Source organism: Apis cerana, linkage group LG4, assembly GCF_029169275.1.
Source record: "Apis cerana isolate GH-2021 linkage group LG4, AcerK_1.0, whole genome shotgun sequence".
Lineage (NCBI taxonomy): Eukaryota > Metazoa > Arthropoda > Insecta > Hymenoptera > Apidae > Apis > Apis cerana.
Window position 1 is genome coordinate 4,855,024 of NC_083855.1, and position 13,757 is coordinate 4,868,780.

Sequence of the window (13,757 nt, forward strand, 5' to 3'; positions counted from 1 at the left end):
CCACAAAATACTTTCATTCTGCAAATGGACCGTACCGTTCAACATTGCTACTAACTTGGATCATTCTGGCCGATCGTAAAATTCCACCGAGCTGAAATTTAATTCAACCTTGGGACCTTCTCCGTGGATAACGACCGAAAAAATGTAATTCGAGGATTATCCTCAGCCGGCCAAAGTTTTATTTCACGCGTTAAATTTTCATTCGACTTTATGCACGCACCACGTATTCAGTTTCCCGATACCTTTAATCGCGAATCAGAGAACAGAGAGAGCCTGGAAACGGATCGAAAAATGGGAGAATTTTAGAAGCTTCGACTAGTTAATACCAGTCCTAATTGGCTTTCGAGCTTCTGCAAATCTCTGACCGTCCAATCTTCTTCCATCCCCGACGTTTCTGACGTATTTGCATAATTGCTCCTTCCAATTGTCCTCGATAATTTCATCCGAATTTTGGTATTCGCGGATAAAGATCAGAATCTGAATTAACACTTGTGCTGGCGGTGGATGTTGGCGCGCGACGCTCTTGAACACAAATTCAATCCAGTAGGGATTATCGAGAGTTATTCGAAGAATTTAAGAGATGTAAGGAATTCAAATTAGTTTCAAGGAACTCAAAGAATCCAAGGAATTCGAGGAATCCAAAGGATTCGAGATTTTCGAAGATTTTAAAGAATCCAACATCGTTCGAATCTGATGATAGTGATTAATAAAGGATCTACAACTCTGAAGAATAATTTTAAATGTAATTCAAATTTTTGAATACCAGGGATCGCCTTAGACACATTTTGTTAGAAAAACGTGACGTACACGTTTTCGAAAAATCTTTACTTTTTGTTCCTTATTCTCAAACTTTCGTATCAGATTTTGAAGAAACACAAAGTTAAAGTGTTAATTATACCTACTCGATACCCGAGTGTGTTAACATTAAATAAGTTTCATACAAGTGTTCGTATAATTCTTGTGTGGAGGATCGTGTTGTTCAAAGTGGAATAATTACATGCTCGTTTAGACACGCACTGACGTTTCGAAGATATGCGTCTTTCAGCCGCCTTGTCGCTCTAAAATTTTAATATTTTAAGCTCTCTCCAATACAGATCTGCCGTTTCGCTCGATATTTGGCAATATTTTATTATGGGGAAAAAAAGAGCACGTCGATCAATTGCGTAGGAGAGGTTCGTGGATTAATCAACGATTCGTAAGAAATTGAAAATTTATCAAGGAGAAATGAAATCGTTATAACGATGGAAAATTCGTGACTTGAAAACTTGTCGCATCGACGTCGAGCGTGCGCGAAAATTGATATTAAAAAAAAAAGGAAAAAAAAGGAAATTAAAAAAAAAGGCTACGTCAAATACACACGAAAATTTCGGACCGAAAAACGGGAAAACTCCGGGAAAAAAACATTGTATCGATGTCAAATGCATCTGCAACATTCGGTGATGCGATGAACGAGAAATGTATAACCACAAATAAATATCTACACGTCGCTGATAAAGCGAGAAATTTTATTGATAGAGAAATATATATATTTTTTGAATAATCATTGAAACGTTAGATCGAAGAATCGTTGAAAGATCCACACGAGAATCCTCTCTACCGTATGCTGCAGCAATTTCAATTTCCATTTATTTTTATCACACACGATGACCATGATTAGCAAAAAATTTACCGTATTCGAGAAAATATTTGTATAAGTTTCCAGATGAAAAAATCGAGCGAAATCGCAGCTAGAAGAAGATCGTCGTCGAACGCAGGACAAGTTCGCAGAAACACTTTCTTCGTGGCGATGTAACACCGATCGGTTTAGTTGAAGATCGTGAGTTACGTGTTAACGCGAGTCGATTGATCGGCGGATATAAATAGAAAAGAAAGGAAAAGAAAGAAAAAAACAAGAGACAAAAGAAAAATTAACCAGGCGCGAGAAGGGAGGGTGGAGAGGAAGAATGGACGAAATTGAGCGAGATCGGTGGTGGTTAAACGCAGCGGTGTTCGATGGATGCGGGTTAAATCGGGTGTGAGCAGCGTGGTTGAAAGAAACGAAAATTAAAATTTGAAAAGGAAAAACGATAAGAGCATAAAGAAGCTGAAACGAGTTCGTAATATCGCGTTTCGACGAGAGATTTCGATTTTAAAAAATTGAAAGAAGAAAAAAAAAAGGAAGAAAAATATACAAGAAGAGCACGAAAATGAACAAGCAACCGGATCACGATGCGAAACTGAATAATCGATCGAAATCGCGTGATTTCAAGAGAATAAAGAGACAAAACAAGTCGAGAAAACTATGGCCTGCGCGGAACGCTAGTCGCTAGGTGGCTCTGCTGTGTCTCGATTCCTTTTCTACCATTTAAATCCAACGATCTCTTGTAATTTACTTAATCTCGAAACGAGGATAGTTGATAGTCAATTCGTTATTAAACTCGCGTTAAAAACACGGAGGAAGGAAAGAGAAAAAAAAGAATTTCTCTCTTTTCCTTTTCTCGATCGAGATAAAATTATTCAGCGAAAGAGCTTGGAACGGATAGAATAATATTGGCAAATTTAACCTTTCTGGAAAAGCTTCGCCCCAGATCCAGAATGAATTATAGCGGAAACACAATTGGATTGTTTATTATCTTTAATCTCTAACCAAAAGGAAATCCGCAACGATATTTTCTCGCAAATCTTGCTAGATAAATCTGGCATCGAGCATGATACCATTAATTATTGGCCTCCGATTAATTAACCGAGGCAAGACGTACTTCCGGTCCAGCAGAACTCGCCGCGGTGACGCGTTCGCGCTCGCGCTGCCACACAAACAGGAGGAAACACTGGCAAAAGAAGAATAAGAAGAAACAAAGGCGGTAAAAAAGAAGTAAAAAAAAAAAAAAAAGTATAAAAAAGTAGAAATCGGAAGAAAAACGAGTTAAATAGTTCGGATGTATATATACGTACAGATATACACACGTATACGTGTTTTTCTCTTTCTCTCTCTAAAGTATTCACGCATAATGAATAATAAATGATACACAAGCGTGTATCATAATGTACATATATATAAATCCATTTGTCATCTGGTATTTGAGATTGGGTTATTTTGGCTCGTTTCGATTAAAAAAAAAAAAAAAGAAAAAAAGAAAGAGAGAGGGAAGAAAAATTAGGAGCAAAAGAAAACAAAAAAAAAGATAGTGAGAAAAATAAAAATGAAAAGAACTCTCTTTGCGTCTCAAGTAAGTCGTCGACTCTCTCAATGGGGACTTACCGTTCTTTTTTTGGACAACGACTTTCGCTGCGACTTTACGGGGGTTGCGTATGCCGAACAACGGAGTTTTGAGTGGAGTAGTAGTAGTAGTAGTAGTAGTAGTAGTAGTAGTAGTAGTAGTAATAGTCGTAGTAGTAGTAGTAGTAATATTAGTAGTAGTAATCGTAGTAGTAGTAGTAGTAGTAATAGTAGTAGTAGTAGTAGTAGTAGTAGTAGTAGTAGTAGTAGTAGTAGTAGTAGTAATAGTAGTAGTAGTAGTAGTAGTAGTAGTAGTAGTTGTAGTAGTAGTAGTAGTAGTAGTATTAGTAATATTAGTAGTAGTAGTAGTAGTAGTAGTAGTAGTAGTAGTAGTAGTAGTAGTAGTAATAGTAGTCGTAGTAGTAGTAGTAGTAGTAGTCGTAGTAGTAGTAGTAGTAGTAGTAGCAGTAGTAATAGTAGAAGTAGAAGTAGAAGTAGTAGTAGTAGAAGTAGAAGTAGTAGAGGTAGTAGTAGCATAGTGTCGTGCCGAGATAGGAGGAGTCCAAGGCCAGTGTGATTGATTGACAAAATATAATAGAGAAGGAGTACGATAAAAAGACAGTCAGTGCAACATAGTTCGGGCTTGTTCAAAATCAGGGGGCATTCTGGGGGCAGGGCTGGGGGCTAAGGGTCGTTCCTAAACAGGTGACAGAGGGGGGAGGGGAGAAAGGGACCAAAGCTACGTCTAACGAAGAGATCTCGCAAAATCATAATCATAAAGACCGAATGAACGAATCTCTTTATCTGGATATCTCGTTTTTTTCCCACGATTTACGCACCTAATAATTGAAAACCCTAATTGGACGAGGATCTCTATGGTTTAAGGTTTTTAGCACGGACTCGTTTGGATCGTTTGGTTCCCGATCTTGAAAAAATACGAAATTTGTAGAAAGATTGCTCTTTAGGGAATTTAATGAAAAAGAAAAACTCGATTGAACGAATATTTTCAACGATTAAAACATTTCTATTGAAACGAAATTAATATTTGAAGATTTATTTCAATATCATATTTCTCATTTCAAATACTATTATCCAAGATTAATTAATTCAACAAAGCCAAGCTTGCGGTCGAATAACTCAACAGATTAAACATCTGCCAATCCTCGATATATCATCATATTTCGGTGTCATATTTCAATATATATATACATATATAACCTGCCAAATTTACAGACAAGTTCATCCATACTGCTCAGGCATCCCATTTATCTCCTAACTCTGGAAAGCTCGTATCAAATCATGTCCAATCTTTGACGAATTATCATCAAACGTGATATCTCTGATGTTGTCTGAGACTCCTAGCAAAAGTGCCGCACAATACAATGGCGGATTGCGAGCAATCTGAATCGTAGATTGATCGGGAAACAGTTATCCTTCAGAGTCCGAGGGATGCCGTTTCACAATTGGTGCATGTGTACCGGGTGAAGAGATATTGGATCGTAACGCGTACGAAACAGAGGAATGAAAATGAAAGAAGAAAAAAAAAGAAGAAGAGAAAAAAGAGAGAGAGAGAATGCATAATGGAAGCGAGAGAAAGTGGGACAATAGGCGTGACGCGAGAAGAGGAAGTAATAATCGAAGTAATAAACGATCCCGGACTTGAGAATGGTACGCGCAAGACGGGCGTCGTGTTTTTAGAGTTATAGAAATGAAAGAAAAGAAATAAAAGAAGAATGAGAGAGATGCTAGTGGAGATTGAAGTGACACATCGAGATTTGCGAACGATCAGGTGCCGATTTCGAATGCAAAAATCGGCGGCCGGATAGTCGTCGCATGCGTGATACACGGCATTCAAGATGGCGCGATTTCTTGTTTTCGACTTTGAGATATTTATCATTAATTCTAGAATAAACTACGTTTATTTCAATTCTTCGGGATTCAAAGAACAGAGATTTATCACGATTCTTCCACGATCGAATAATAATAGGAATTCAGATAAGATTTGAACAGGAATTAAACTGTTTTTGTAAAATATATTTTTCCAAATGGAGTTCATTTGAATAGATACAGATCAGAATGATTGAGTTAAAGTTAGATTATAGTTTCAGATCTAATAATGTAAGAAAGGATCGTCTTCTGAGAAGAGAGAAAAACGCCATCTTGAATGGATGCAAGAATGAATATAGAAATATATAGTTTCTAAAATATGACATCTATGATAACGTAACGATGCAGAAAAATGATAATTCTACCGGTGACAGACAAGAATTCAGGCCGTATGCCATTTTGAATTAATTTAAATAACATATGAATACATTTTGTATATATATATATATTTAATCCATGGAGAATCGGAAACAAAGAATAGATATAAATATATATAAAATAGATAAAAAGAAATCTAGAAAAAAAATATAGAAAAAAATATATCCTAGTTAAATACGAGGAGATGTACGAATCACGAAACATGGACAGAAATAGAGAAAACAAAATGGAAGAGATAGAGAAATGTAAGAGAGATCGTGTGATTCGATCAAAGGAAAAGAAACAAAAAAATTGCGAAAAAGAAAAAGGAAAAAGAAGAGAATTGAAGGAGAAATCGTAGAAATGTAAAGAATACGTTTCTCTTCGACAAATATATATAATTCCACGTATACTTTTCTAAAAAAAGAAAAAAATTCTATTAAACGAATCTTTTCTTTGTTTCTTTCCTTTTCTTTCTAAATTTTTCTTTCTTTTTTTCTTTCATCTTTATATCGAATTATTTATTCCCCGTTTCTCGAGAAAAAAAGGAATGAAAAAAAAGAATCGAAAGAACGTACACAAAAGAATATATATATATATTACATACACGAATGTGATGTATGTATGCGTATAAGATATAAAAGAGATATAAAAGAGAGAGAGAGAGAGAGAGAGAGAGAGAGAGAGAGAGAGAGAGAGAGAGAGAGAGAGCGAGAGAGAGAGAGAGAGAGAGAGAGAGAGAGAGAAGGTAATAAAAAAAAAAGACGAAAAAAGAAAGATGACGATAGAGAAAAGAAAAAGAAACGCCGAAATGGTACAATAGAAAAAACAGATGTAGAGGGGAGAAGGGAAAAAAAAAAAAAAAAAAATAATACTCCAACACACCGACACTATCTAATGGAAAAAGAAAAGAGTAAATATATAGCTAGAAAAGAAAAAAAAAAAATAAAATCAATGATTAATCATAAATAATGAAGCTCTTAATAATGTGACGATTAGAAGAGTCGAGTGGCGCTTCTTACCATCTGTCCGTGCAGCGGGTGAAAATGGAAACAGAAAGAGAATTCAAAATTTTCCTCTGAAAGTCGAGACCGCGGGAATAATGGAAACGGATTTTCTTTTCTTTTCTTTCGATATTTGATCTCGTCGAATTATTGTTAATTGATAGAAAAAAAAAAAAATTATTTCTTTCTTGCACGACATTATTATCTTAATCACATTCGACAGGGGGGAGGGAGGGGGAGAGAAGAGAGGGTGTAAATGGGGGGGGGGTGATAGTGTACAAAAAGCTATCAAAGTTCTCGCCCTGACGATTAGATCTCGTCGTGGTGATGCACGCGCGCGATTTTCCCTTTATCGTTTTCATCAATCATCGTTCCTTTGAAAATACTACTTTTTTTTCTCGTTCTATTTGAATGAATTTTATTTTTATTCTATTTTCTTTTTTTTTTTATATATATATATTTTTTTTTGCTTCTTCTGAACCACGAGAAAGGTGAAATTTTGAGAGAAAAAAATACAGTGTGCGGCCGTAATAGCGGGTGGTTAACGGGTAGAACGAAAGGGTGTGATTCGAGTAAAATCGAGAAGAAATATATATATATATAACTCGGAAATAGTCGCGTGGGTGCAGTTTTTTTCGTCTATTTTTTTTTTTCTTTTTTTGCGGTTGGTGGATCGAGGCGTGGCGGCAAAGCTGATTAAAAAACGTTCACGTTTTGAAAGATCTCAAAGTAATTCGGGAATATGTACATATATATATACAATAGCCTTTATTGAAAAGAGAAGTGAAAGCTTTCGAAGTGAATTATGAAAAAATTATTATATCGAGTTGTCTTGATTGGATAACGCGAAAATTCGAGAGATATTTTTATTATTAAGTTCGATCGAATTCTTTGAAATTTTCGTGTAATTTTCTTTTCTTCCGAGACAACTCAATTTGGTCGGAAAGGAAATAATTCGATAACAAGTGTCTTTAAATTTTAAAATAACAAAACCGAGTTTCGTTCCTCACATCGATTCGAACGAGGAATATTTCGAACAACGACGAATTCTGTTCTTTTTCTCTCTTTTTTTTATAAGATAATACAATATTTATAATCAAAGTTGGGGAAAATTTGAAATAGAGTAAAAAAAAAAAAAGAAAAAGAATATTAAAAATATTCTGAAATATTCACTTTTCATTTAATAAAATCTAAATCTAATTAGATGTATTGCGAGTATCATTGCATGCATCATTGCATCCGAAACGAATAAAATACTTATACTCCATTCAATTAAAATAAAACACGGATTATCATTATATCCTCCTTTTCATTTTTTATTTTTTTTCAAAAAATAAAAATACTCATCTATCCCATTTATCCGTTTTAAAAATCTATTTCCCCCAACTCTGTTTGCAATTCATTACAAATTTAATAAGAAAGATAAATTTGAAACGAAGCAAAGGGAAATGAAGAGCTAGAGCACTCGAGCAAAACGTTTCCTCGTAAAAGCGAAGTGCGGATCGAAGCTGGATCGAAAAAAAGGGTGTGATAATAAAAAGAGATATCGAAAAAAAAGAGGGAGATTCGTTCGTTTTTTAAATTCTTTGCAGTCACGCGATCGATCTTTCGTTCGGTCGAACGCGAAGATTCAGAGATATTCAAGGGGGGATCCACGTGCCATCACTCTTAATCCAATCTCTCTGAGACTTTAACGCGCGACGAGAAGAGATGAATCCTCGCGTTCCCGATCCTTCAACATGGTCTCTCTTAAATCGTGTCTAGAGCACGTTTATATACACAAAAAATAAATAATCCCAAGATCAAAGATTTTCTAATCGATATTATTCGTTCCTTCGATTCGTTCCTTTTAATCCGACGAAAGAAGAGAAACGCTTATCGATATCAATCGTATATTAAAAAAAAAAAGAAAAATATCTTGCAAGAAATTTTTTACGAAACAAATTTCGATAGAAGGATGATATACGTGAAGATATTTCAATTTCTCTTTTTCAATCGAACGGGTTAAAAAACGGTATTGGAAATGGGATTACATATGTACATTCCCTTCAATCGGTTAATCGTTCAAGCATAAAAAAAGAAAAACGTGGCGCACAAGAGGGAACACTCTGATCACGATGTAAGAGGAACCAATGGAGATACCGATTGAATAAAATAAGAAGAAAAATACTGATATGTGTATATATATATATATACTGATATATATACATATATAAAGAGAAATAGATAGATAGAGAGAAAGAAGAATCTCTGCAAGAAACGTGTATCGTATTAAAGAAGAAAGGGGGAGAGAAGTGATAATGGACATTACCTTCTTCGAGCCCGTCGTCTCCGTCGCTCATCAGCTCGTCGTCCGAGCATATGTTGAGCACGTTCACCAGCATCTCCGTCACTGTGAAAAATAACGGAACACGAGAAGCGAAATACAGAAAACGTTTCTTGGAAAAAAATGACAATACTACTAATTTTGCAAGGGAAAACGCGCTCACCTTTTTCACCTACAAACGGCAGGGACCACGTGAATACGTCCATGAAGTTGGGCAGCCAATAAGGATGAGGTGAACAGTTGAATTGCCTGATGTTCATCACGTTGTTCTCGTACTTCAGCACTGCCGCCTAGAAAAAAAGGAGAGCAATTCTCAAAATTATTCGAGACCATTTCTCCGATAAAAGTGTCGACGTAGTTCACCTTGTTGTTATAAACGTCGAGGTAGTTGGGCGCACTGAAGATGGTGATTAGCGATGGGAAGCCCGTCGTCTGAGATTTCCGGTACATGCGATAACCAGCATCCTGTGCCTCGTGCGCCCTAATGATGCTCAGCAAGTTGTTGTTCTGCAGGAAATCGCAGCACGCCGCGTAACTGAGACAGAAAAATAATTTATTCGTCTCGATTTAAAACCTATCACACCCGTCGAGATAATAATTAATTAAAAAAGAAAAAAAATACAAGCCTCTTCCGATTTTATACATCCGAGGAAAATATTTTTATACTTAAATGAAGGAAGGACTACACGTTCAATGATTATTCCCAATAAATTCTTGCTTATAAATATATCCATGATTATTTCAATATACGAAGTCTGGCTAATGATATACTCGTATCACTCGATCCAACGCTTTTTCGAAATCTCGCATTATGGATTTACGAAATGTTCTTCTACTCGCTAAAAGTTTCCGCTCACGGAACCGCATCTTCGCTTAATACCATATAAACTTTTTATAACTTCCATCCACACGATATTTACGACAGAATACAAATATTATTAACGATAGAAACATTCTTCCCGAGTAGGAAGTGGGAATAATATTTGTTGGATTATTGTAACGCGATGAAAGTTTCGATCGCAATTCCGTCGACGACGCTATAAAGAAATCGTCGGAGATGGTTTTCGCGTTTCCCTGGTCGTCGTAGAATCTTGAGAGACAGAGTCGTAAAATGATCGCGTGAGAATCGTCGTCTACCACCACTCGTTCCTCGTAAATGCAGCGACCTCGACAGTACGGCTCATATGATACGCGCCTTTCGATTACCTTGGGTCGTTGATTAGTCGGTTTATGACCGAGTTTCTAGGACTAGATTGTTTGATTATGTTAACCATTTATCTACATGCAATAAAAATCTCCCGACCAACTTTTATTTAGCTTTTCCAATTACTTTTACTCAACCGATCTTTGAATCGACTTTTCTTTTTTATGGATGGATCGATTTCCATAAGTTTCAATTAAAATTTAACCGGAGAAGAGAGTCGACGATATTTGTCCAATAATTTTTTCTCCTTTTTCCCCATGATTATTAAAAATAAATCTTGACCGTCCATTCTACGTGTCCAATTTTCAAGATCAAATTTCCTAAAACTCGAAATTTTTACGCTAATCGTTCTTGTATCCCAATTCTTCGCAATCATCACAGTTGTTCTCGTTGTGAAATTGCGGACACGTGTTCGAAAGGAGAGGGAGGAGATACGAAACTTGGCGAAATCCCTGGCGAATTTGCGAAAGGTAGCGAATATAATTTGCATCGATCGAGATGCAACGAGATCGAGAATACGAAACAGCCTCGTTTTCGAAATATTTCGAACAGGTTGGACAGCTTTCGACGAGCGAAAAACTATCCGTCTACTGTCAAATTCGATGGAATTGTGTCGTTGGAAAATATTGCCCCGTTTTATCGGCGATGATTTATCGCAGTTCTACATCGAAAATGCATTTAATTTTAAAATGCGACAATTCCATCTTTCACCCAATACTGTCATCGTACCTATTGTAAAACCTCGAATGTATCTCTTGGATTGCGTACAATACGTAAATGGACCGGTTGAAGCGAAACCATGAATGAAAGGCTCGAATGGTTTGGGAGGTGAATTTCTTAAATCTTAATTTTCATTATTACTTTCACACCGTTAACCTTTTGCATTAATTTATTACACGATTTCATCAAAATATAGATGAAGTTCGTATCAACAACTTGTTACAAACCAAAGTATAAAAAAAAAAAACTTACTTTTCACACTCAATAATTCCAAACCGGCCAATAATTCATCCGGCGAGCAAGCTTCCCCATTTCTTTCCTCACTTCTTAAACGGAATCAATTAACGCTCCTATAACTTTCCCCTACAACATTTATCGTAATCAACCGGCCTCACGCTTTCGAGCAGCACAAGAAGCGCATACACACACACAGGGCTCGAAACAGGGTGTGTACACGTGAAATTCGTTCGAAGGTTGGCCGGAAGTACGGTGCAAGGGAGGCTTTAAAACGCTCTCGACAATTTTGCTCGGGGTTTGCTGCACAGCCGGCACACGCGAGGCCGCACGCGAAAATTCGCGATAATTCCATCCCTCTCCGTTCCTCGACCATCCTCGCCCATCCTCCTCCCTCCCTCTCGCGTGCAGTAATTTTATCCGACCATCTCTTGCACGATAACAGGGCCGAGCGTTTATAAAATATAACGCGGCCGATAAATCATCAGCATCTGACGGGGGCCATCTTGCGAATCGATCGCGTGGAAACGCAGAGAAATGGATTTTGCGGACGAATCAATTAGTTAATAAGGTTGAGCTGATTCTCTTGCAACTCGTTCGTGTGAACACGATATCGAAAAAAGATATTTGAGATACTTTGGAATAATTTTAATCCTAGGGAGTCGAGAAGAATTATAAAAGATTTGAGGATTGTATCGAAAACGAATTAATATCGTATAATTAGTAGAAATAGAAATTTCGAAGAGTTATTTTAAATAGGAGAGAGAATTTTTAAAAGGAAAAAAAAATATATGAAATATCCGTATGGAACAGTGACGAAACAAAATATCAGTGAATTTCAGCGCGATAACTATCCCATGGGGTCATCCGCTTCCGGCGGACGAGCAATTTGTACGAAATGACGGGTTTTTAATGGAGAACAATGATTCATCGCTCTCATAAATCGCGCCTCGTATATCGCGTATAATTAATGATCTGTAGCAATAATACGAAATAACGAGCTGCGCGTATATGAAGCGTACCAAAGTTTACATTCTTATTGCAAATTTTAATTTTACAAAATAAGAAAAAAAATAAAGGAAAAGAGCATTCGTGAAACGAAAATTGGGAAAAATTAAATTAAATTACATCTTTCATCGTTCAAGCTAATAGAATTCCGAGTGCAACACGAACGAACGAACGTATGATTGATCATTGTGAACGGCGCTTAAGGGTAATTTGCGGCCTTCCCTTTATCTTGGAGTGTTTCGCGCGATCCTTGGCCAGGTCAGTTATAAGCGCGCGAAAAAGGTCGATCGACCGACGTCTATGCTTATTTTGTTTACACGAACACACCGATGGCCGTGGACAATATCGACGTTAGTCTTCGAAACGTGGTTTAACGCTTCTCTTTTCGTGTAAAAATTTCCCTATATCAATTGACATTAATAGAAAGAAAGATATGGACAACACTTTTATCCATATAAAATTATTGATATTAACAAATTTTATGAAAGTTAGGATTTCGAAAAAATCTAAAAATTTCCCCATTTATCTTCAATTCTGTGCAAATGATTATTGTTATATCAGACTCAACGAGAAATCTTTATCGAATTCCTAATAATGAAACATGGCAGTGGAAGTGCACAAATCAAAATGATCGAAAAGAGGGTAATAATCTTGCCCCTGTTTCAATCCTCCATTTATTTTCAAAATAAACTCCACCAACTCGTCTAATGCATCGCCGGATGCATTCATCGAATGCTCGACCCCGAAATTCGAGATAATTACTTTCATCGAGATTACGTTCGAAGCGCTCTCTCAGTAATACGAGTCGACGCATGATCAGCCGGCCGGATGGATCTCGCGAGCGAGTGGAACAGCTCGGGGTGGTGCCCGCCGCGGATGAATTTAAATTTGAAACGAAATACAATTCTCCTTCATTAGCTCGGCTAATTGCTTGTAGTGACGGAACACGGCCTCGTTTAAATCGCACTCCGTAAACAACGCTAACCAGTCGTTCGGCTTAATTATCGTGGCTTCGGTTTGAAAAGTAACCGTGGAAAATCCACGATCGCGAATTGTGTAATCTCGTCTAGAGGGAGAAATAGTTTTTCGATCGAATATTGGAAAATTAAGTCGATTGGCCGAATGAATAATTTTCGTAGCCAGATTGCGCTAATTAACACACGTGATTGTTCGAAATCTCGTTACAGTTAATCTAATTAGGAGAAAACGTATGATATTTTCAATATCATTGGGAAACGAGAGAAAGACGTATATTTCGATATCCTAAGTAACTACTTTATTCCTTGATTCGATAAATCACACAGACGAGTATAAAAGTTGTCGATTTTCTTTATAAAAAAAAAAAAAAATGTTAAATATTTGACGAGTAACAGTCAAAGGAGAGTTTTTGTTCATTCACCTGCGGGGCACGTTTAAAAAAGATACGAAAAAAAAGATGATCCAAAAGTGACTTTGTCGGAGTTGTATCATCGATTCTCTCGGTAGATTTTCCAGTGTATTCTGATAGAAAGAATCCGCTGATACTTTTGGAAATTTTCATCGAGCACGTTCAAAGGAACCGTGATTCGATTTAACGAACAATACAAAAAAAAACAGCTGACTGTTAATTTCAAATAACCATCTTAACACAGTAAATATCGACAGGTGTTCTCGAACATCGATGAGTAAAAATAAAAGGAAGAAATATTTACAAAACGGCGAAAAGCGCAACAAAATCCAAAATGATTACAACAGAAAAAATTCTTTCTCATCTTATAGGTTTCTTGTGAAAAATCATAAATCGCTATAGAACGATAAATCTCCCTATAATGCACACATCTT

The 13,757-nt window shown here is 36.5% G+C and overlaps 1 protein-coding gene across 4 annotated transcripts in view; it reads right to left on the reverse strand.

Annotated features, from left to right (window-relative positions):
* LOC107999907 (serine/threonine-protein phosphatase 2B catalytic subunit 2) overlaps window positions 1-13,757 on the reverse strand; it is a 165,271-nt gene that overhangs the window by 25,525 nt on the left and 125,989 nt on the right. For 3 of the 4 annotated variants that reach the window (XM_062073670.1, XM_062073667.1, XM_062073669.1), the window contains exons 7-9: window positions 9,134-9,305; window positions 8,934-9,060; window positions 8,756-8,836 (exon numbers count right to left, since the gene is read on the reverse strand). In XM_062073670.1, coding sequence (XP_061929654.1) covers window positions 8,756-8,836; window positions 8,934-9,060; window positions 9,134-9,305 — 380 coding nt within the window. Of the gene's footprint in view, window positions 1-3,238; window positions 3,272-8,755; window positions 8,837-8,933; window positions 9,061-9,133; window positions 9,306-13,757 lie in introns of all 4 variants that reach the window. The other variant, XM_062073668.1, reaches the window with a different exon arrangement.